We start from the raw sequence: 20,369 nt of genomic DNA on the forward strand, positions 1-20,369 counted from the left end.
TGACCAAAGTGTCAATCAAGCGAAAGTTGAGTGACTAAAACTATATTTTTTTCTTATTGTTTACATTTTAGATGTTTTGAGTCATGAAAATAGTATCGAAAAACTTACTAAGAAAGAAAGAATATTAATGATTACATTGCACATGATATGGCACAAAAATTTGGAACAAAAGTAGGTACACGACTATACCAATTACCAAACTATAGCATGTGGCCAAAACTTATGAATCCAGATGAGGTAAATGGTGCAATGTAAGGGCGGCATTTGGGGGGCGGCTTTGGAAAACCAACAATCAAATCCAAGCATATTCTTCAGGTCTCCCTTCACCGTGTGGAATGACACAAACTGAACCTTAAGAATATGCTACTCGATCAACCATGATAGCACATAAATTTCATCATTTTCTTCTTCTTGTTCTTCTTGTTTTTCTTAGGTCCCAAGATCTCGTCTTGTCGGGCAAGTGACTCGCGAAGAGCCTAAAAAAGGAAACAAATTCAAATGAGACCGGCAGTTGCGTGCTAATCTCTAGTCATTGATAAAAACTACAGCTTATACTTTTATGTTGCTTGGTTCTGTACTATGATTGTGTTATGTACTACCTTTTTAAGCAAGGTTTTACAGTTCTGTGAAACAAAGTTTTAGAAAAGAAACTTGAAGAGACCAGGGATGGTACCTTCTTTGTTGCCATAAGCTCATGCTCCAAGGCATCAACTCGGCCCATAGCAGCATTCAGAAGTTCCTCCTTCTCACTTGGCCTGGCAGGTGGTTTAACTCTCTCTTCCAATTCAGCCATACGTTTTATGACAGACATGAGCTCTGTACTGGAGATGGTAGAGCGTGAAGGCTGGTTTTTGAACGCTGTGTCATCACCGTAAACAGTGCTTGAGTAGAAGGTGGAATCAGTGAGCCTCTTTGGCATGTTACGGGTTAGTTTGACCATAGTGACAATCCCCATAAGAAATGCCATAATAGCAGCACAAATCTGAGAGCTGAATCCATCATAAACTTTGGGAGCATCATAACAACCTCCTGCTGCAAGTTCAGGGAAAATCAGTACATAATCAATGTCAAAGAAACAAAACACAAAGCAAAGCTTGGGTTATCTTGGATTGGAAAGGAAAGAAAATACAGATATAAGGTCACCGATCGGTTAGCTGATGTACCTTTGCCATTCTTAACCGCCATTTGCCAAGTTGAACCCGCAGTTGGGGGATACTTGAAAGTAGTTCCTTGGATACTTTTACTCATGGATAACTGTGAATGTTATTTCAGAGGAAGTTAAAGCAGTCATAATTAATAACACAGATAACATGACTTCAACACAAAGTTAGCTACATGAAGACCATTGCAATTCCATCTCTTCTGCATACATTGACTCCTAGATACCAAGGTGAACACATGATTCAAATGGATGTGTCACATAGTACCACAGTAACATTATAAGTTGCATCATTGTCTGATTAATTCAATCCTATGGAACACACTTAACACTTAAGTGCTTAAGTGCTTTTGAATATATAAAAAGTCCACAATTATCCCAATACTCAGGTTGCAAACGAAAGATGAACAAAAGAACAATAATGCTAGTGCTGCAGAATTATCACCCCAACTTCTATCCACCCCCCTCTCTAACTGTCTCATGCGTAAAGCATTAGAGATTTTGAATGCAACGAAAACTGAAGTTGAATCTTCCACACTTACTTCTTTGTGAAAGTGAGAACGTCTAGGAGACACAGGTTGCACATCAGCTGTGTCACGTCCCTGAGAAGGTTATATAAATCAGATAGAGCTTTTGTCAACAGACAAGAAACGCTGGAAGACATTAAGAAAATAAGGTAATGGAAAATCAGAGATGACTCGGTGCCAAATGTGACAATCAGACGAGCTTCTTTAATTTGATCCTTAAAAACTTGTATTGTCTACATGGGGAGGTTTGTAAGGTGAAGATAAAGAGAAAGTGGATCTATCTTCAAAAATCATGTAAGATATACGGGTATGCTATTTCACCTCTGGTATCATCTTCATCTCACTTATTGGAACGGTAGGTTTCCTTGCACATTCATGAACACCATTCTGGACCATCTGCATGTTTATATAAACTATCTGAGAAATTGAACTCAACTACAAACTGAAAAGTGATTCCATCTGCCGAGTTATAATGATACAAAAAGAAAAAGAAGCAGAAATGGTATTTAGTAACCGTCATTATCATTTGGTCCTTCCAGGGGCCCTTATCAGAACGCATACAGCCTCCTTGATCAGCACAAGTACATGTACCTCCTAAAAATTCTGGCAACTCACTGAAGCAGCCAACAATGGAACATTAAGATAAAGAAAGTGAGCAGCTCTGTGGAAATGTTTAAACAGACAAGCTTATTGTGATAACAGTACAGGTTATGTATGGCTACTGGGTTAGATATAGTAAACGCCAAAGAGCAGAAAAGGTGGAACATTGTGGAGCAAGGCAAGAACTGAAAATTTTGAGTGTAAAATAAGCTGCTGCTCAACTAGAGACTTACCTAGCATCAATTATTTCAAGTAACTTGCTCTTGTTACCAAGGACCTGGAGCAATATAACTTTCACCGGTTAATAACATATATGGTCTGATCCTGACAGGAACTAGAACTCTTAGCTAAAAAAGTTATACTGACATTAATCTTTTCAGTTGTCTTGGGATCAAGGAAGGACTTCACAGTGCTCCACAACATTCTAAAACCAGAACCAGCATTGATGATAAACATACGATTCAAGGTCTGCAATGAAAACAAGAAAAACTCCCAGTTCTGTCATCCACAAAAATAATATAGACCAAAAGATGTTCGTATATATAGTACCTCAGGATAGTTGTTGCTATCAATCGTCTGAAGGCAAGTGATAAGTTCCCTGGCAGCTTTATTGAAGTTTTTAAATCCCTGAGGCATGCATCTAAGTTAAAATAGACAATTTTACTTTGGTGTACAATTAAGCATTGAGAGCCAATACAAAAAATACACTTTAAAGATAGTGTTAAAGTGTATTTTTTAAGCACCACTGTTTGAAATATGCACAGAGCTTTAACTTATCCCTAATGATTGACATAATAACATCTATAACGAACATAACAGCTTGTCTCTAAAAATTGTGATTATGGTAATTACATACCACTCCTTGCACATCCAAAATAGTTGTACTTTGATCAATGTGCTTCTTTGCTGCTATTGAACAAGCTGGGAACTTAACATCAAATGTCCTTTCAAACTCGCGGACATGGTATTTCACATAGCGGTCTATTGTAGTGGTTTGCATCAGCTTGGTTACATCTACTAGGCCTATTCTCTCAATATACACAGGTCGTCCATCCTTGTCAACTCCATGATGTCCTTGAGGATAGTATTGCAAGACTTCATCGAGTTCCTTGAACTCAAAATCCTATGAAAAGAAAGACAGATTATGAGTATGTAAAATGATGAATATTGTTAAATGAAGCATTGTAAGAGAAATTAAGAAAATTTCAAAAGTCAGTGAGCTGTAATTTGTTGGTAAGTTATAATTCCAATACTGTAAAAGTCATGAACTCAGGGGTTCGATTCTCATTGACACGTGTAAGGATGGGGTGGGCTAAGTTTTTTTTAACAAAAAAAAAATATTTCAAAAGCCTTAGAAGCTATGACTATACCTCCATTATTGTGTCAGCACCAAATGTCTTCCTCCACTCGAGCATCTCGGACCACATATGCTTGGTCTTCTCGATATCAAATCTCCTGGCCTTCAAGAATCTGTCTTACAAAAACGAAATCTACATTAACACAACCAGAAGCAAAATCATTTAAAAAAAAAAATGCAACAAATTATTTGTGGAAAACAAAGAGGTATAAACCTCAGCATCTTATGATAATCATCGTGTTTGGGATGAAGAAGCTCCTCCGCTATAAGTGCCTGACGAAGCGAATCAACAGCCTTTATCTCCTCAAGGTCATGCACATCCTCGATTTCTACAGACAAGACTCTACTCTGGCTTCTCCTATGCTTTCTTGTGAAAGAGTTTCTGAATCTGGCAGAAGCAGTCAATGCTTTCTTCTTCAATGACCCAATCCTAGTCTTTCTCTCTTCCTCAGAGATTTCGACCTCTGAAAACACATATATATCGATCATTACCACACATATGAAAAAAAAAAAACAATGCAATGATAAAACATCACAATTTTGAAAATGTATTAACCATAGAGAGACTGAAGTAGTCTTTCACCTTGCTTTGTGGATTGAGGTCCAGACATGGTTATAGAACCTTCTTTTGCTACTCTAAGAGAACTTGCAGAAGAAAACAAAGAACTTCAATCACAGATGCAGGGATCCAGAACCAAAGCCCTGCCCGAATGCCCGCACTTACATTCCACCTAGGAAAACAAACATCACAAACAAATCAATACGCTAATTACGCAAATGCAACCCAAGATTGAAAAAGAAAGAAAATTAGATAAAACTGAACAAAATTAAGCCGACCGAGTCACCGAGATCATTACCTCTGATTGACAAAATGGAGGTCAAATCCAAAAAAGGAAAAAAAAGAAAAAAAGAAAAACAGGGTGAGGGAATTGGGGGCTAGAGATAGTAATAGGTATAAATATCCGGAATCATAGTTGGCAATTCCGGCATGTTTAGAAAACGAGGGAGAGAAAAGTTGAAAGGGGAGGACATAATTGAGTGTGTGTATCTTCTTTTTATTGTGAGGTTGACGAGGTTACAACGCCATGCAAAAAAGAACACAAATTTGAAGGAAGCTCAAATTCTGATTCAAGCCAATACGACAAGTCGTTTGACCACTAGTGAAGTAAACGCACACATTGTGGTTAAAAAGAAAAGTGGATGAGGTAGGTGAAAACATATACTTACTTTGTTTTAGATGCGGGAGATTCAAACTCGAGACCTTGCAATATAGGTGAAATGATCTTTAACCACGAAAATCTACGAGTTGAAGATAATGAAGTATTCAACCATTTGTATGGCATTCTTGTTGGTTATTTCAACTTTGGATCAACCACAAAGTTGAAGATAATATGAAGTATTCAACCACTAGGTTAGTGGTAGGAAAACAAACCTTTCACAAGAGTACAATGAAGAACAGTATTGAAAGCAATAGGAGAGCTTCAACTGACTAAAGCCGGTGTGTTTTGGTCTTCTTTCCTTCACCAGCAGCCATATATGTAGTGTTCCAGTCCAACCTGCCAAGAGTTCCCATCATTTGGAGTATATCCCAAAAATATATTAAATTGGTAACATTGGATGTCATATCTTAGAAGACAATCAAGTTGATTGCGCATTTGCATAGATTCTTTACTATAAGAATCCAGTTTCTTTCTTATTGTAGCAAGACTAGCTGTGGTCATCAAACTTAAAACAATCAGATATTTTTCTCAATAATCCCTGAATTTTGGTTGGCATGTCTATCCGGTTCTATGATATTTCCCACAATTCTTGATCGATCTCCCAAGATCTGACCTGATAATTTCCTAATCCAGCCACTCTAATCTTAAAAAGTTAAAATTGTACAAGTAACGGATATGATATTGGGGATCGAGACGGTTGCTACATTTGGCTTATCTCAGCAACGACCCCAATTAAGAGGCCAAAACTACAAATTGGCACAAGATGAAAAAATTCGGCTCAAACAAGATGAGTTTGTATGGACTCGTTGTCAAGAACTTAATGGAGTTGGTATTGCATTCAATCATGATGCATTAAAGTTTCCAGATAATATGCATCACGCTCTAAGCTATATGAGTTTCCCACTACTTCCCTGCATTCATTTCTTCTGTTTTCCATAGAATTTAGTAAATTTTGCTCGGATGGAACCTAAGACGAGTCTAGGCATCAAGCATGCCTCATGATAAAGAAACTTAGAAACATCAGTTTCGAGCTTGCTTGCTAGATCTTCCTACTACTTCTCTCAAGTAAATTAATGAAGCCTCCCATGAAAATGAGTTATAAAGCCTCCAATCCTATTGGGAAAGATTAAAAAACAAAAAAAATTGATTCTGGTAGACAACGGAGTTAAGGAGGAAATTGGAAACACATTTTCTATTCAAGCCTGGAAGAACACATTTCCAATGTAATTATGTTTCTCCAAAAGAAAAGACATAAATCAGAAGTATACAAACATACAACTGAAAGCATTTGAAAATTCTATTATCCTAATCAGTCTGAATCAGAATCATGATTCACAGATGATCTCACTGTCCTGCGACCACCTTCAAGATAATCATCATCTTCGTCTTCTTCTTTCTTCTCACTAATTATACCTGTTACAATCACAGTTTAGAGATTGCCACAAGCTAAGACCAAAAACACACACATTTGACAAAGCATTACCTTTCTTGATTAGGACAACCTCAAGTGCCCTTGTGCTGAAATCATCTTTTCCACCCATATCAATAAATCCAATCAGCCTATCCACAGCAACTCCTTTTCTGTAAGGCAAACAGTTGGATCTGTAAATATGAAATTTCTAAAGCAACATCTAAATGTAAGGAGAAGGTCATGACATGCCCTTGAGGCATGTCAAACACAACTTAAGGGTAACCACTTAGAGATGTCCTGAAGTATTGGCCAATAATCCAGAACTGGTAAACCTCCATCACCAACCAGAAACTGTATGGATTAATCAACTTGCAAGTATGAGGACTCAAATGATTACACGCGGTATAGTTCCAACCATATAGTGCGTGCTGATATGCATATCAATACTGGAAATTGAAATGCATATAGATTGATAATATTTAGGATGAGAACGTTCTGACCTGAATATTATGACACAAGGCAGAGTTTTGACTCCTAGCTTGGTGACGAAGAAGGGCGCATTCTGCATTTGATTTCCAAATAATTAATTTCTCATTCGAATGTTGTGCTTAATAAATGACAAAAATGGAGTTTGCAATCTAGGCTCAGTCCTTGTAAACACGCAAAACAGGATAAATTTATAAGAGCACAGTACAGATATCGAAGTTTACACTGACCTCGGCATCCAGTTTGATGAACTTGGTATCAACATGCTTTAAAGAAAGGGTCTTCAAATGCTTGTCCATTATCCTACACACAAACATTTCACATAAGCACACACACAAACCCCCACATTTCCATCTTTATACATGTAAATGACAAAAGATCCAAAATCTTACTTGCATCTATAGAATTCTCTATGATAAAAGTGGCAGATGGCCTTCTCGCTCCCAGTAACTTCACCTAAGAAATCCCCCTCAGTAATTTCCCTATATTCTCCATGCCCTTGCCTCTTCAAAGCTTCCCTCTTCTCAGCTTCTCTCTATTCAAATCAAACACAATTGAAATCGATACTCTCGCATCATCCATATAACATCATGAAACAAGACACTTAACAATCAAACCTTGAGAGCTGCAATTCGATCCGCGTGCAATTTTTCCAGCTCAGGATCCTAGCAATCACCAAAATTCACAAATAAGATCGTTGCTTTGTAAAAATTGAAGTGCCATTTGCAAGAAAGTATTGAACTTACATCCATGAGGTCGTCAAGGTCGACCTCCTGCTCGGCGGAGCTGGTGGCCGGAGCTTTTCCTTCGGCGATAATTTCCTTCTGGTAATTGCGGGCAGCAGCGGCCATTACATTTCCAAATGCTAGGTTTTGGAGAGTGGATTTGACTGCATCTGGATCCATCTTGCCCTGAAAAACGAAAGTGAGTAACTTTGAGATTGTTTTTCTGTGGAGATCTGGATACAGAAGAGAAGCTTTACTTTGGTCAGTTGGTCTGGGCCTCTGGGGCTATCGAATCACACACCAGTCTCGGATTTTGCTTCCACCCAGTTTTGCAAATCGTAAACCGCGGATTAGAGTATTTGGGTGAAGAAAGCAAAAGGTTTCTTGGGCTTACAGAGCTCAGTTAATATTGGATCAACAGCTATCTAAGCCACTTAATAGTTTTCCACATTTCACATTTGTGGAAAGTGATCTGGGTGAATTTTATGATATGATACTCTGTGTATTTTTCATTATTATTTTTCTTTTGGCTAAATTTTGTATCTTTTATTAAATAATACACTAAACTTATCCTGTATCCTATATATAGGATATACCGATATAGGATAAGTTTAGTGTATTATTAGTCACTAAACTCAAGTCTTGGGTGTGCTAAGCCCTATATCCTATATCCTAATCTCTAACTAGCACACTAAACTTATCCTAATCTCTAACTAGCACACCTAAACTTAGCCCTATATACTTGATACATTGGGTTTGGATAAACTTCCAAAGCGGATCAGTTTTTTTTTTTTTTTTTTAATTTCGCTACCCACTACATCTGGATCAGCTTAATTGTCTGCAAACTGAACATTTGCGAAAATGCAGCTTATGTTAAAGGAAAAACATATTGTGTGCCTTCGTCAAAGCAACTGACGGAGAGGGAATCAAAGAATCAGTAATTACCATCAATCAGCGCAATTACGGATCAATCAGCATTTAGTATCGTTAATGTAATCGATATTTCCGTTGTAATTCTATCTTTATATAAAGGAACTATGAAATGAAATGAGTAGACCAATTCCAATCTCAATTTACTTTTACATGTTATCAGCACGCTCAGAGCAAATAGCCAAGAGAAAAAACCTAGTTTTTTATTTTCTTTCCGTCAAAAAAAAAAAAAAAAATCCTTCTCTCCCCGCGTGCAGCAGCCCAGGCCACCCGGCAGCTCGCAAGGGCCTCCTCTGCACACAAGCAGCCTGTGCAGATCCTGCCTTACAGCAGTAACCCACCCCACCTGCAACCTCGGCCCAACCCAGCAGCCTCCCTCGTCCAGCGCTGCGGCCTCCAGCCAGCCCCCCCCTCCACCGAAGCAACAGCGCGCGCAAACCCAGCCTCCGCGCCGCCTTCGATCACCGATCCAAGCAGCCACCGATCACCTGCGGCTGCATCACCCACACCTGTGACCAGACCTCCCTGCACTTGAACTGCCCTGCACCCCTGCTTACTCGTCCTGCCACCGGCGACGACGCAGCAGCCTCTGCCAGAAAAAAAAAAACAGAGAACCATAAATAAGAAGAAGACGCAGAGAAGAGAAAAAAAAAACACAGAGAGAAAAAAGAAAGAAGAAGAAGAAAAAAAAAGTGTTACCCGGCCCAACAACAACCAAAAAAAAAAAACAGCTGGCCCTGCGGCCCAGAAAAAAAACAAAAGAGAAGGGCCCAAGAACAGACGGCCCAGAAAGAAAAAAAAAAAAGAGGAAAAGAAAAAAATGAAACAGGCCTTGCGGCCCAGAAAAGAAAAAAAAGAAACAAGCCTTGTGGCCCAGAAAAGAAAAAAAAAAAGAAGACCCACTGCTGAAAAGAGACGAAGCGGCTCAGTTTTCTCAAGTCCAAAAACATCGCTACACATGCCTGTATCAACACGCGCGTGCGCTAGGATTGTTTTATTTTCTCGAAATCAAGTATGTTTTCTTTATTTTATTTTATTTTTTCACCAAGCATGTGAATTTGATTTATCTTTTCTATTTTTAAGCATGCTTTAGATTTTATTATATATGTTTTTATTATAAAAATTTTCGAGCATGTTTAGTTAGATTATACTAGCATTTCTCTACACATGCTCTGCATGTGTAAGTATTTTTCTTTTCAGAAAAAAAGAAAAAAAATAATGGATGAAAACAGTTATTGCATAGAGAGGATAGAGGGAGAGAAAAGTGGAATTTGTGGGATTTATTTTGTTTATTTTTATTAATAAAAATATAATTTGCAATTGTCATAATGACCCTTGTGATTTAATTAATTCTCAAAGTATTTTAATGTTTTAGGGTCATTTCGGTCAAAAATTTTGATTTTGGCTAAAAAAACCTATTCTCTTAATAATAGTATAGATTAATCATTTTAAGCATGCTCTGTCATTTATGCTTTATATAATTATCTTTAAGCCATGATTATATATTTTATTTTTGAGCATGCCATATATATCTATACATATTGTTATATATTATTTATGAAATTTTGAGCATGTTTTTAATTTATTTATGCATATATAAATTATGTCTACGCATGCTTTGTATTTTACTATTGTTTACATTTTATTTTATGCATGATATATTCTTACTATTATTATATAATTTGCTATGATTATGTGTAGTATATAATTTGTTGTATATTTATGAAATTTGAGCATGCCATGTACTTTATTTCTTATATATGCTATGATTAAATGTGCTATGCTTATTTTTAGAATGCAATATACAAAACTTGCGTTTTGCCATGATAATGAAAATTCATGCGCATTATACACACACACTTACTGTAATAAAAGTATTTTCACATAGCATCGAAAAAAAAAATGTGACCATTACGAATCTTGGTCTTGAATTCTAATTCATATTTTTGGAAAATAATTCACGTGGATGTCTTTATGACTGCGTAATTTATATATTCCCTCCTGTTTTATGTAGATGGCTGATCCAACTCGACCTGAGTTTGACATTTTGGACTCAGAAGGACTTGAGTACCACCGTTGGGTTTCCGATGTAGAAATTGCCTTTGTGGCAAACGACTACACCGCCACCATTACCGACCCCAAAGATGATGAACTATCTATTAAGGTGAAAGCAGATGCCTGAATGTTTCTGAAGCGACATATTGATCCTAGCCTACGCTGGGAGTACCTTCAGTTGAAGACACCCAAAGAATTGTGGGATGCCCTTAAGGGACGTTTTGGGAACATTCACGATACTTTGCTTCCAGGACTGGCTGTTCAGTGGAATGGAATCCGCTTGCTTGACTATAAAAGGGTCAATAACTTCAACAAGGACATGTTGCGCTTAAAGGCACGTCTCAATTTCTGTGGAAGGGAAATCACAGAAGATGATATGATCTACAAGACTCTTTCCACCTTTCCTCCTACTTTAGCGTTTATGCTAGCGGACAAGTATATGCTGGAGTATGACAACAAAAGAATCACAACCTTCAATAAGTTGATCAGCCTACTGCAAGTGGCTGAGAGGCAAAATGAGGATCTCTTGAACAACAATGCTAGGCCCACTGGGACAAAGAAAATTCCCGAGGCTTGTTTGGACCCAAAATGAGTATTTTGGCCTGACAAGGCACGTCTTGGAGAAATTGAGCCAATGTCAGTGGCTCAAACTATATATTGTCGACAAGTTCAAAATATATATTTAGAGGCTAAATAAAGCCTACTATGGAAGCATGAAAAGTCAACTATAGCACATTTTCCTACTTCGGCTAGGAGAAACCGAGCTAAACAGAAGGAGCGGACGCCTGACCAAATGAACTCTAAATGAGCTGAAACTCTGTAGATCCATTCTAGATAGCCCAAGGATCATTTCTTATGAAGAGTTCCAGAGCTAGTTTTGAGTGGAAAGCTTTCAAACAATCAATCCAATTTTCTGCAGAAGCAAAACTGGAAAACTGGACCTGTAAGAGGTCCAGCAGCATTTCCGGCCCAACCACATGGAAATAAATTCTGAAATTTTACCACAATAATCTACATTCATGGTGGATCATTTCATATGAAGAAATCGAAGGTTGAATCTGAGTTCTTAGTGGAGATAAAAATTGAAGGATAAGGGAGCAGAAAATGACTTAAACCTAACATTCCATTAGTGTTTAAGTGCTTAAACCTAACATTCCATTAGTGTTTTAAGTGCTAAAACCTAACCCATTATGAGTTGTTTAAGGCCAAATAGTGTTGCTTGGTAGCCTATATATAGAGGCTACAACAAGTATCAAATAACAACAATTCATTCATCAAAACATCTCTAAGATGATCTAAGTTCTCTCTAGAGCAACCTCTCTAAGAGCAACTTCTCTCCTTCTCTTTCTCTTATCGGTGATCACACTCCTAGTCCTAGTCTTCTCAGAAGCCGACTTTCAGTGCCACCAAACCCTCTGTCAACGTACTTCGGTCCTAGTCTCCTCGGGAGCCGACGGTAGTGCCGCGACCAAACACAACAACACAATTCAACAACATCTCTAAGATGATCTAAGTTCTCTCTAGAGCAACTCCTCTCCTTCTCTTTCTCTTATCGGTGATCACACTCCTAGTCCTAGTCTTCTCAGAAGCCGACTTTCAGTGCCACCAAACCCTCTGTCAACGTGCTTCGGTCCTAGTCTCCTCGGGAGCCGACGGTAGTGCCGCGACCACAACGGTTATAGAACCAGCCAAGCAAGGCTAACGCCCTAGCAACCCAGCCAAGCTAAAGCCACGCTTTAGCAAGATCTCAATACTTCCCGGTGATTTCGCTCTGCTCGATCTACAACATCGAGTATCGATTGTGATTTTCAAGAAACTTCAGCAAAGTCCTCACCACGAGGGACAAAGAATCCCACGACGAGGTTGGTGCTCTCCTCGTCTACAATCGCTTGATAGAAGTCAGGTCAAGGGACACCCCCGACGACCGCACCCGAACGGTGCTGGCCCGCCCGCGCAGAAAAGAGACTGTTGACCAGCTGCAACAAAATCGGAGCCAAACATTTTGGCACGCCCAGTGGGACTACATCTGAAGTTTTTCTCTTGAAGCACATTCAACCACCGGGTTTCAAAACAAACATTTTGGCACGCCCGGTGGGACCGCACTAGAGTTTTTTTTTTTGTTCACCATCATTGGGATGCCAGAGGAAAATCTTTACCAAAAGAAATTCCTGAAGTCATGCCTGTTTTTCTCAAGAAGAAGAAGTGCAAATTCCTAAACTTCCCAAAGAGCAAGACCTCCAGTCACAGGCCTCATGAGAATGCTGCTTGTCGTGGTCTTTCTGAGGAAGAGGACACTATTGTCAAGCTTGCTTCCACCGATGTGCCCCATCCTGGCGACACCGCAGTGTCCGACGAGCTCGATCCTCTCCCCGTCCCAGAAGGTGCAAGCATAAAGGATCTGTTGGCCATCATGAAGATTAACAGTGATAGATTCTCGAAAAAGATGAACAGATTATTCGCGGAATTTGCAAATTTGAGCAAAGAATGGTCCAGAGTGCCTACTCAAGTGGATTTGCAGCACAACAAGTTTGACGCCATCAACACAAAACAAGAAAGCTTCTTGGAAAGTCAAGAAGCGGCGCGCGAAGATGGTGTTACCAAAATTGAATTGCCTATAAGAGGCGATCAATTTAAAAGCAAAAACCTTCCTCTCGACCAGCCAGTCGCAGAAGAAGAAAGTAGCCTGCCCATTGTTGAATCACAGCCTTACATAGAGGCTGCTTATGGAGAAGATGGTCCACAAGATTGTTCTTCTGACAAGAAAATTGTCTCTGAACAAATATGTGATTTCTCCACTGATGAAGCCAAATACGTGGCCACTGATCAGATGCATGGGGGGCAAGATATGGCTCATGATCATCCCTTTGATCAAAAGAAGCAAGTTCATGATCATTTTAATTATGACTCTGCTACTGGACGTCATGGGGAAGGTGATCAAAATCAGGGCCAACTTAATTATCAATTAAGTTGTGGTCTACAGAAGCCAATCTGTGGCTTTATTAATCAATTCAACTTGAAGTTCTTCATATATTCTTCAAGGCCAAACGGTGGCTTTGATATATGTGGAGGGCACATCTACAACCCACGTTGCATGAATGGCCAGAACAATTATTCTAGTGGCCAAGTTGTCCTTCGTGACTGTAAATTTGAGTATCATCAATACAAGATAACTCTTGTTTACAATTATCCAAGAAGTGAAGCTCTTGATGTGGAGAATTTAGACCAACAAGTGGTCAAATATGATAGCCAATCTGTGGCTTATTCTAGAGAGGCCATGTTCTATGACATGTTGGTTGGTGACAAAACCGATCTTGGTACACCATCATCTCCAAAATTGCAATTGAAGATCATGCTTCGCCAACCAACAAGGATACTTGGGGGGCAAGATTACCCCTCTCACGAGCCAAATTCCTCCAAATTCTTCAACGCGAAGTATCTTTGTTCTTTTCCTACAAGCTCTCAATTGAGGGATTTTTACCCTATAAATTTTGATACATCGGAGTTTGGAGTGAAGCATAGATGGCCTCCCCCGTGATCTTGTAGAGGCGGCGAATGGTGGAAACACACCACTATTAAGAAGTTGAGTTTGGTAAAGGGATTGTGAATCATAACGGAATAGGTGAAGTCTTTTTTGTTAATATTGGCCTAAACTCCTTATTGGTGCCTAGTTCAGGTCCCTTAAGGTCAAGGGCGGCTTTTATTAATACTTGTTGAACTGTCTTCACACTTATGACCTTTCTCATCTTAGTAAGTATAGCCTATGTGAAATGGTGTCTAGAAAGGGGACAACGTTCATGACAGGTTCTTGAATCCAGAAGTGCGTGCAAATGGGCCTAAACCACTATGTGGGAGTAGCTCATGCCAAAATGGATTCTGCCTCTCTTGTTCGCCCTCCCCCACCTGGCCATTTCAGTAAGGTTGCCCAAAGGATTTGAAAGAAAATTTTTGTCTAGGCGACTATACTTGGGCCGCATGTCTAAACGTTGATTCACATTTGTTAACGTTAGAATCCGGGCGGACTCTAGTTAGCATCAAAGAGAGAGAGAGAGAGAGTTGACACGAGATGTATAGTGGTTCGCCTCCGCATGAGCGGGAGACTACGTCCACTTGAATGTTGTACTAGTACGTTGAGCCTTGCGGCCTAACATGATTACAAAGTGTGTAATGAGATCCTTTGAGTTGTGGGAGGAGGCATTCCTTTTATAAGTCAAGGAAGCCATCTCCTCTACTTATTCTTCGATGTGGGACAAGTTTCCACATATTTCTAGTCTATTTAACATGTAGAAAGCCTATTTGTGTGGGCATGTTGACAAGGGCGGAAAGGTGGCTTCCCGACGTCGGATTTGCGACTTCCGGATACCGCCGCGTAGCCTGAACATAAGGCTACAAGATGAAAGTCTTGGTTGGCCTTGCCGTGTCTTGTGGATGTCCCAAAGTGGGTGTTACTTATGCTTGGTGACGTAGTAAATACTCCATATTATTGGAGGTATGTACAAGTCCCCGAAGTCCCCAAGTAAGAGTAGCTTCTTGGTTGGGGAGTTATAACCACGAAGTCGTCAAGCATAAGTAACCGGGCGGCACGGGGCCCCTACAAGTCCCCGAACTCCGTAAGCAAGAAGGGACTCGTTAACCTGCACAACAAAAACAAAAAGCAGGCATACGTAGAATGCGCGTTGCATGGAGCAACAATATAAACGTATGAGGTGCGTGAGACATGTTGATGTATACACGCGAAAGGCGTCGAGTACGATGAATTATGACGTACAAACCCGAGAGCGCGTATGGCCGTGTGAGCATATGGATTGCATATGATAAATGTAAGTTGTATGAGCGCTGCGAAGGTAAGCGTTTGTAACGTGTAAATGATGAGTACGTGAACGCTTGTGTTGGTTTGGTTGTCGCTCGTATTAATGGAACGCGAAAAGAATTCAATTTGTCGGGAGCGACAAATGGTAGAAGAATTCCATGTTCCATTAACGTGTGGTGTGTCGAGTAGAATGCCGGGAAGGCGTGAGCGGGAAGCTCAAGGGGGATGAGCGGAAGCTCAATGGGTTGCCGGGAAGGCGTGAGCGGGAAGCTCAAGGGGGATGAGCGGAAGCTCAATGGGTTGCCGGGAAGGCGTGAGCGGGAAGCTCGTGAGCGGAAGCTCAATGGGGCGCCGGGAAGGCATGAGCGGGAAGCTCGTGAGCGGAAGCTCAATGGGTTGCCGGGAAGGCATGAGCGGGAAGCTCGTGAGCGGAAGCTCAAGGGGTGCCGGGAAGGCATGAGCGGGAAGCTCGTGAGCGGAAGCTCAAGGGGTGCCGGGAAGGCATGAGCGGGAAGCTCGTGAGCGGAAGCTCAATGGGGCGCCGGGAAGGCATGAGCGGGAAGCTCGTGAGCGGAAGCTCAATGGGGCGGGCCCCCGGTAGGCCCCGCTAGAGAGTCCCCGACTCCCCAGCCATGTTTGTTGAGGGGGAGCTGCACGGAGCAGAGGGTGTTGGGAAGCGATCCCAATCTTTGGTACCCAAGCGTCGGGGTTAACTGCCGGATCAATGGCTGCCGTAGGCTGCGTTAACTAGTCCCTTGCTGCCGGATCAATGGCTATTATGAGGCGTTGCCTGACCGCATGGCGGTTTTGGTCGTAGACCGTGGATGTGTACAGTATGTATTTGCATGAAAAAATGACAAACACATAGAGCAAGCATGTGCAAGTAGTAAAGTGGCCAAGAACATGTCGTAGGCATGCTTAAGGGTCATGGAGACATGTATAGACATGGCAATAGCTCTATTTGAAAGAGCGTAAGAGATAAGATGTTGTTACTTAACTTATGCCGATTTGGAGGCTAGCGGATAAAGTAGTCCAATAATGTCCGTCGAGTCGTAATTGCGGTTGAATGCGCAATGGAAATAGAAATTTCCTTGAAGCAAAATATATGATTAATATGTGGATTTGAAAAAATCAACACCAAAAATTTGCACGTGTACGTTGAGAAAATTGTAAGCAAAGTGTATAAAGTGTAAGCTCACGTTGATAAACTTCAAAGCATTGAAGTTTAAACAAGCAAATAAATGAAAGCATGACCAGCTAGTCTCTGTGTGATAGAGTTCAGCATGTGCGGTCAATTAGTAATGTTTCACAGAAAAGTTACACGTATGCTGCCATTATTGAGTAACCCACTTATCAATAGGCAAGATAGTGTACGTAAGCAAGGTGTAGTTGAGAACCTATATACTGGCATGTGGCACAAAATTGATGTGATTGCACAAAGTATATATGTGTGCATGGCTAGACAGGTACATGCATGCATGATAATAATTGAATATATCAAGGCATATATAAGTGTATTATATGTGTGCACAGAAGATAAGCATAATTGATATGGCCCAAGCATATATTGCCAATCATGCTTTTGTTGACTTGTGTGAAGGCACAGGCACGTGTGTCCCAAATAAGAGATAAGAAACTTATCTGGATGGTTGGTTCTGCTGCAAATTCAGTGAAGAGACCAGGTGTTCCATGCGGCAGAAGTGTACGTGGCCATAAATTGTGAGAGAAAGCAGAAGCACGTGGTGCTTTAATTATATATGGAGGAACACTCAGCTTTGCCGTGCAGACAACGTTGATCAATTGTTTGAACACTCGGAGGCCGCTGCAATTGATATCCAAGCAATGGGTCTAACTCGGATCGAGTGAAGATGCAGGCGTGGTGATGAAAAGAGCATTGTTCAACGGTGATGATGGAGCTTTGCCGCTGATGGAGTGGGGCGGAAGATGCCGCTGAAGAAGTGTGGCGGAGGAGCCCTTCCGGCGGTGTCCAATCGGCGGAGGAAGCCCAGCGGCGATGGTTGGAGCCAGTGGTGGCTGGCGGAGCCGTTGCCGGTGATTCCCAGCGGGGGTGAGTTACAGTCCGATAGGGATGTTTGGACTGGCGCTGGGCAGTTTGGCGGGGAACCAGTTCGGCGGAGATGGAAGTTGGGCGGAGCACTTGACGCTGATCATGGGAGATTATGGGAGAAGTTTTGCAGCTGGACCGAAGAGGGTGGGAGGGTCTCAGCGGAGATGCCCAGTGCCGGCGGTGTTTGGTCGGCGGAGCGGTGATGCTCGGAAGGTGGTGAAGCTTGGCTCACCGGTGAAGCTCGGCGCCGAAGTTCAGCGGAGATTTAAGAGTTCGGCGGAGCTGGGCTTGAGGTGATGCCAGCGGAGGCTATCCGGTGGAACTGGGCAGCGGACGGGGGAGGAGGAAGCCGGCGGGGTCCCCTGGCGGACGTTCAGCGAACGTCGCAGAAAGCCCGGTGTAGGGAAACAGGAGCTCGGCGGAGGAGGAAGCCGGCGGGGTCCCCTGGCGGACTGTTGTGGCAGACTTGGAGGCCGGCGGAAGATTCGTGCGGGCTAGCGGAGCGTCCTAGCGGAGCGGTTGGAACCAGCAGAGTGGTTGCACGGCGCTGAGGTTGGGCGCGCAGAGGTGATGCTGCAGAGCTGCAGTCGCTGGCTGGTGTGGCTAGCGGAGACGTGCAGCAGGAAATTGCAGCAGAAGAAGGAGCTGGGCGGAGCGGGAGAAGGAGAGCGCTGCACGTGGGTGTGGAGAACAAATTCGTGGGTGTCCAGAGAAATTTTGCCGCCCATTTTTTTTTTTTTTTTTTTTTTTTTGTTTTTGAGTTGGGCGTTGACCGAGCCTCCATCAGCGTTGACCAAGCTTGTCGGCGTTGACTAGCCTTGACCAAGCCTTGTTCGGCGTTGACCAAACGTTGACCGGCCCTGATGGGCGTTGACCGACCACGCTGGGCGTTGACCGACCATTGACCGCCCCATACGCTGGTGTTTCTGCAAGTTTTGACCACTCTATGGGCGTTGACTAACTCCGCTGGGCGTTGACCACGTGTTGACCAAGCTTCAAGTGCAAATTTCTGCACATTCTGCTCTAGTGGCCGCCAAGAAACATTAATTCAAACATAAACTCAAAGGAAGGAATTTCTTCAAGCTCCGCTAAGCAGACTTAGCTCATGGTAGGTGACGAAGCCACTGTGTTGGCTTCCCACAGACGGCGCCAATGTTAATGTTTTGATCCGTCGGGGATCTAATTAACGATAAGTGAAAGAGAGAGAAAGAGAGAGTTGACACGAGATGTATAGTGGTTCGCCTCCGCATGAGCGGGAGACTACGTCCACTTGAATGTTGTACTAGTACGTTGAGCCTTGCGGCCTAACATGATTACAAAGTGTGTAATGAGATCCTTTGAGTTGTGGGAGGAGGCATTCCTTTTATAAGTCAAGGAAGCCATCTCCTCTACTTATTCTTCGATGTGGGACAAGTTTCCACATATTTCTAGTCTATTTAACATGTAGAAAGCCTATTTGTGTGGGCATGTTGACAAGGGCGGAAAGGTGGCTTCCCGACGTCGGATTTGCGACTTCCGGATACCGCCGCGTAGCCTGAACATAAGGCTACAAGATGAAAGTCTTGGTTGGGCCTTGCCGTGTCTTGTGGATGTCCCAAAGTGGGTGTTACTTATGCTTGGTGACGTAGTAAATACTCCATATTATTGGAGGTATGTACAACATTGTCTTATTGAATTCAGCTACTTATTTAAAAAAAAAACAAAAAAAAAAAAAAAAAATTTAGTGCGATCCAAAAATTACTCGGAGGAGTCGTAGACAATTTCTTCGCATAAGACATGGGGGGCAATTCTAGTGTTCCTACACTCGCGAAGCCCATTCATGAAGGCCTGTTTTTGAGGCCCATAATCGTTTCTTCGCTACGCCTAGCAACACTAGGGGGGCAACACTACACTAAGCCGAGTCAGCGGCTCCAGAAAATTTTTACACTACTAAGCCGAGTCAGCGGCTCTGAAAACTTATTCCAGCTTTGCCCTCGCAGGAAAGGCTGAGCTCAAGGGAAGTGTGAGAGCCACCACCTTGACCGCCACCTCCATCGGAAGTAGTCTTCATGTTGCCAAAAATGTCTTCACCGTGCATGGGGAACAGAGGAAGGGTTTCAATCTCCATGCTCATGGATCCATAACCACCATAGCTCCCCATTTGCCCGTTAAAAGCAATCACACCAGCTGAAGAAGCAGAAGCAAATGCAGAAGATCCGAAGTTAATATACTGATCCTCAGGTTTCCAATTGGTACCATTACCAACAAGCCCTGATCTTTGCATGGGCACATGAACATCCAAAGTGGACCTCTTCCTCTGCTTCTCCCGAGCCTTGTAGTTCGCAAACCAGTAAAAGACGTTCTTGCCCTCGATCTTTCCGTACCGTTTCAGCTGGAGACAGATCCTCTGAACTTGCTCTGCATTTGGGGACCTAACTCCCTTGTTGTAGTAAAGCTCCTTGAGGATTCTTATCTGATCTGTAGTGGGAGTCCACCTGGTACTGCTCCGCCTACAAAACATGTTAGCACTACTCCCGGCTGCTTTGTTGCTTCCTCCATCCTCGGTTGGTTGCTGGGTATGTGGTTCCATTGGTGATGGGTTGAGAGAATGCGAGAATTGAAGAGCGGTGATGATGAATAATTAAGAAGGCATTATTGGCGCGTGGGGGAACCGAACGGTTTTCGAGGAAGTAACTGTTCTATTCACGTGATTATTTTTCCACGACCGTTGTTTTTTTTCAACGAGTGATTAATGTCCTAAATCTCGGAAAAGAATGGATTATTGGTGCGTTGGGGAACCGAACGGTTTTCGAGGAGGTAACTGTTCCATTTTCAATATTATCTTCTCACGGTGGAGTTTTCAATAGCTAGTTAATGCGAAGTTAAAGACCCATTAAGAAGATAAAACTAAGAGTTTTGAGTTGGGGCCAGCAAGTGGATCCAAAAGATACATATGTCCTCAAAAACCTCGCCGCGAGGCTCTTTTTGACGCAGAGCATATTTTAAAAGTTTATATTATTTTCAATATACAACTATGGGGGCCTA

General features: G+C 42.0%; 3 protein-coding genes across 5 annotated transcripts; all 3 read right to left on the reverse strand.

Moving 5' to 3' along the window:
- LOC133717335 (phosphatidylinositol/phosphatidylcholine transfer protein SFH12-like) lies at positions 1-4,714 on the reverse strand. Of its 2 annotated transcripts, none has more exons than XM_062144043.1 (14): positions 4,501-4,714; positions 4,227-4,374; positions 3,858-4,107; positions 3,657-3,756; positions 3,143-3,409; positions 2,836-2,913; positions 2,653-2,754; positions 2,520-2,563; positions 2,201-2,300; positions 2,008-2,082; positions 1,702-1,761; positions 1,164-1,254; positions 674-1,029; positions 1-476 (listed from the first exon to the last, which is right to left on the reverse strand). In XM_062144043.1, exons 2-14 carry the CDS (start codon positions 4,252-4,254, stop codon positions 372-374), a joined length of 1,656 nt encoding a protein of 551 aa, XP_062000027.1. In that variant the 5' UTR covers positions 4,255-4,374; positions 4,501-4,714; the 3' UTR covers positions 1-371. The 2 variants fall into 2 exon arrangements, with proteins under 2 accessions (XP_062000027.1, XP_062000019.1); XM_062144035.1 differs by having other exon boundaries at positions 674-1,032; positions 4,501-4,713.
- A 1,314-nt stretch (positions 4,715-6,028) lies between these two features.
- LOC133727222 (thioredoxin domain-containing protein PLP3A-like) lies at positions 6,029-7,926 on the reverse strand. Of its 2 annotated transcripts, none has more exons than XM_062154836.1 (8): positions 7,787-7,926; positions 7,507-7,671; positions 7,378-7,425; positions 7,153-7,295; positions 6,991-7,063; positions 6,775-6,836; positions 6,347-6,444; positions 6,029-6,276 (listed from the first exon to the last, which is right to left on the reverse strand). In XM_062154836.1, the coding sequence occupies exons 2-8, from the start codon at positions 7,663-7,665 to the stop codon at positions 6,173-6,175; spliced, it is 687 nt and encodes a 228-aa protein (XP_062010820.1). In that variant the 5' UTR covers positions 7,666-7,671; positions 7,787-7,926; the 3' UTR covers positions 6,029-6,172. The 2 variants fall into 2 exon arrangements, with proteins under 2 accessions (XP_062010820.1, XP_062010819.1); XM_062154835.1 differs by having other exon boundaries at positions 7,743-7,924.
- Positions 7,927-19,377: 11,451 nt separating this feature from the next.
- Positions 19,378-19,914, reverse strand: LOC133720780 (protein WUSCHEL-like; the record flags this gene model as incomplete). The annotated part of the gene is made up of 1 exon (XM_062147254.1): positions 19,378-19,914. A coding segment is annotated over exon 1 (537 nt), but the record flags the coding sequence as incomplete, so codon positions are not given.
- Between the last annotated feature and the right edge of the window lie 455 nt (positions 19,915-20,369).

Source organism: Rosa rugosa, chromosome 1 (genome assembly GCF_958449725.1).
Source record: "Rosa rugosa chromosome 1, drRosRugo1.1, whole genome shotgun sequence".
Taxonomy (NCBI): domain Eukaryota; kingdom Viridiplantae; phylum Streptophyta; class Magnoliopsida; order Rosales; family Rosaceae; genus Rosa; species Rosa rugosa.

Bases quoted from the DNA above. Each gene is read 5' to 3' on its own strand.
- LOC133717335 (XM_062144035.1), bottom strand. From the start codon at position 4,254: ATGTCTGGACCTCAATCCACAAAGCAAG. The intron at 3,757-3,857 runs GTTTATACCTCT...TTTGTAAGACAG, and splicing joins GATTATCATAAGATGCTGAG to ATTCTTGAAGGCCAGGAGAT. The intron at 2,083-2,200 runs GTTACTAAATAC...ATAAACATGCAG, and splicing joins AGGACCAAATGATAATGACG to ATGGTCCAGAATGGTGTTCA.
- LOC133727222 (XM_062154836.1), bottom strand. From the start codon at position 7,665: ATGGATCCAGATGCAGTCAAATCCACTCTCCAAAACCTAGCATTTGGA. The intron at 7,064-7,152 runs GTAAGATTTTGG...GTTTGTGTGTAG, and splicing joins AGAGAATTCTATAGATGCAA to GATAATGGACAAGCATTTGA. The intron at 6,277-6,346 runs GTAATGCTTTGT...TGATTGTAACAG, and splicing joins GGTTGTCCTAATCAAGAAAG to GTATAATTAGTGAGAAGAAA.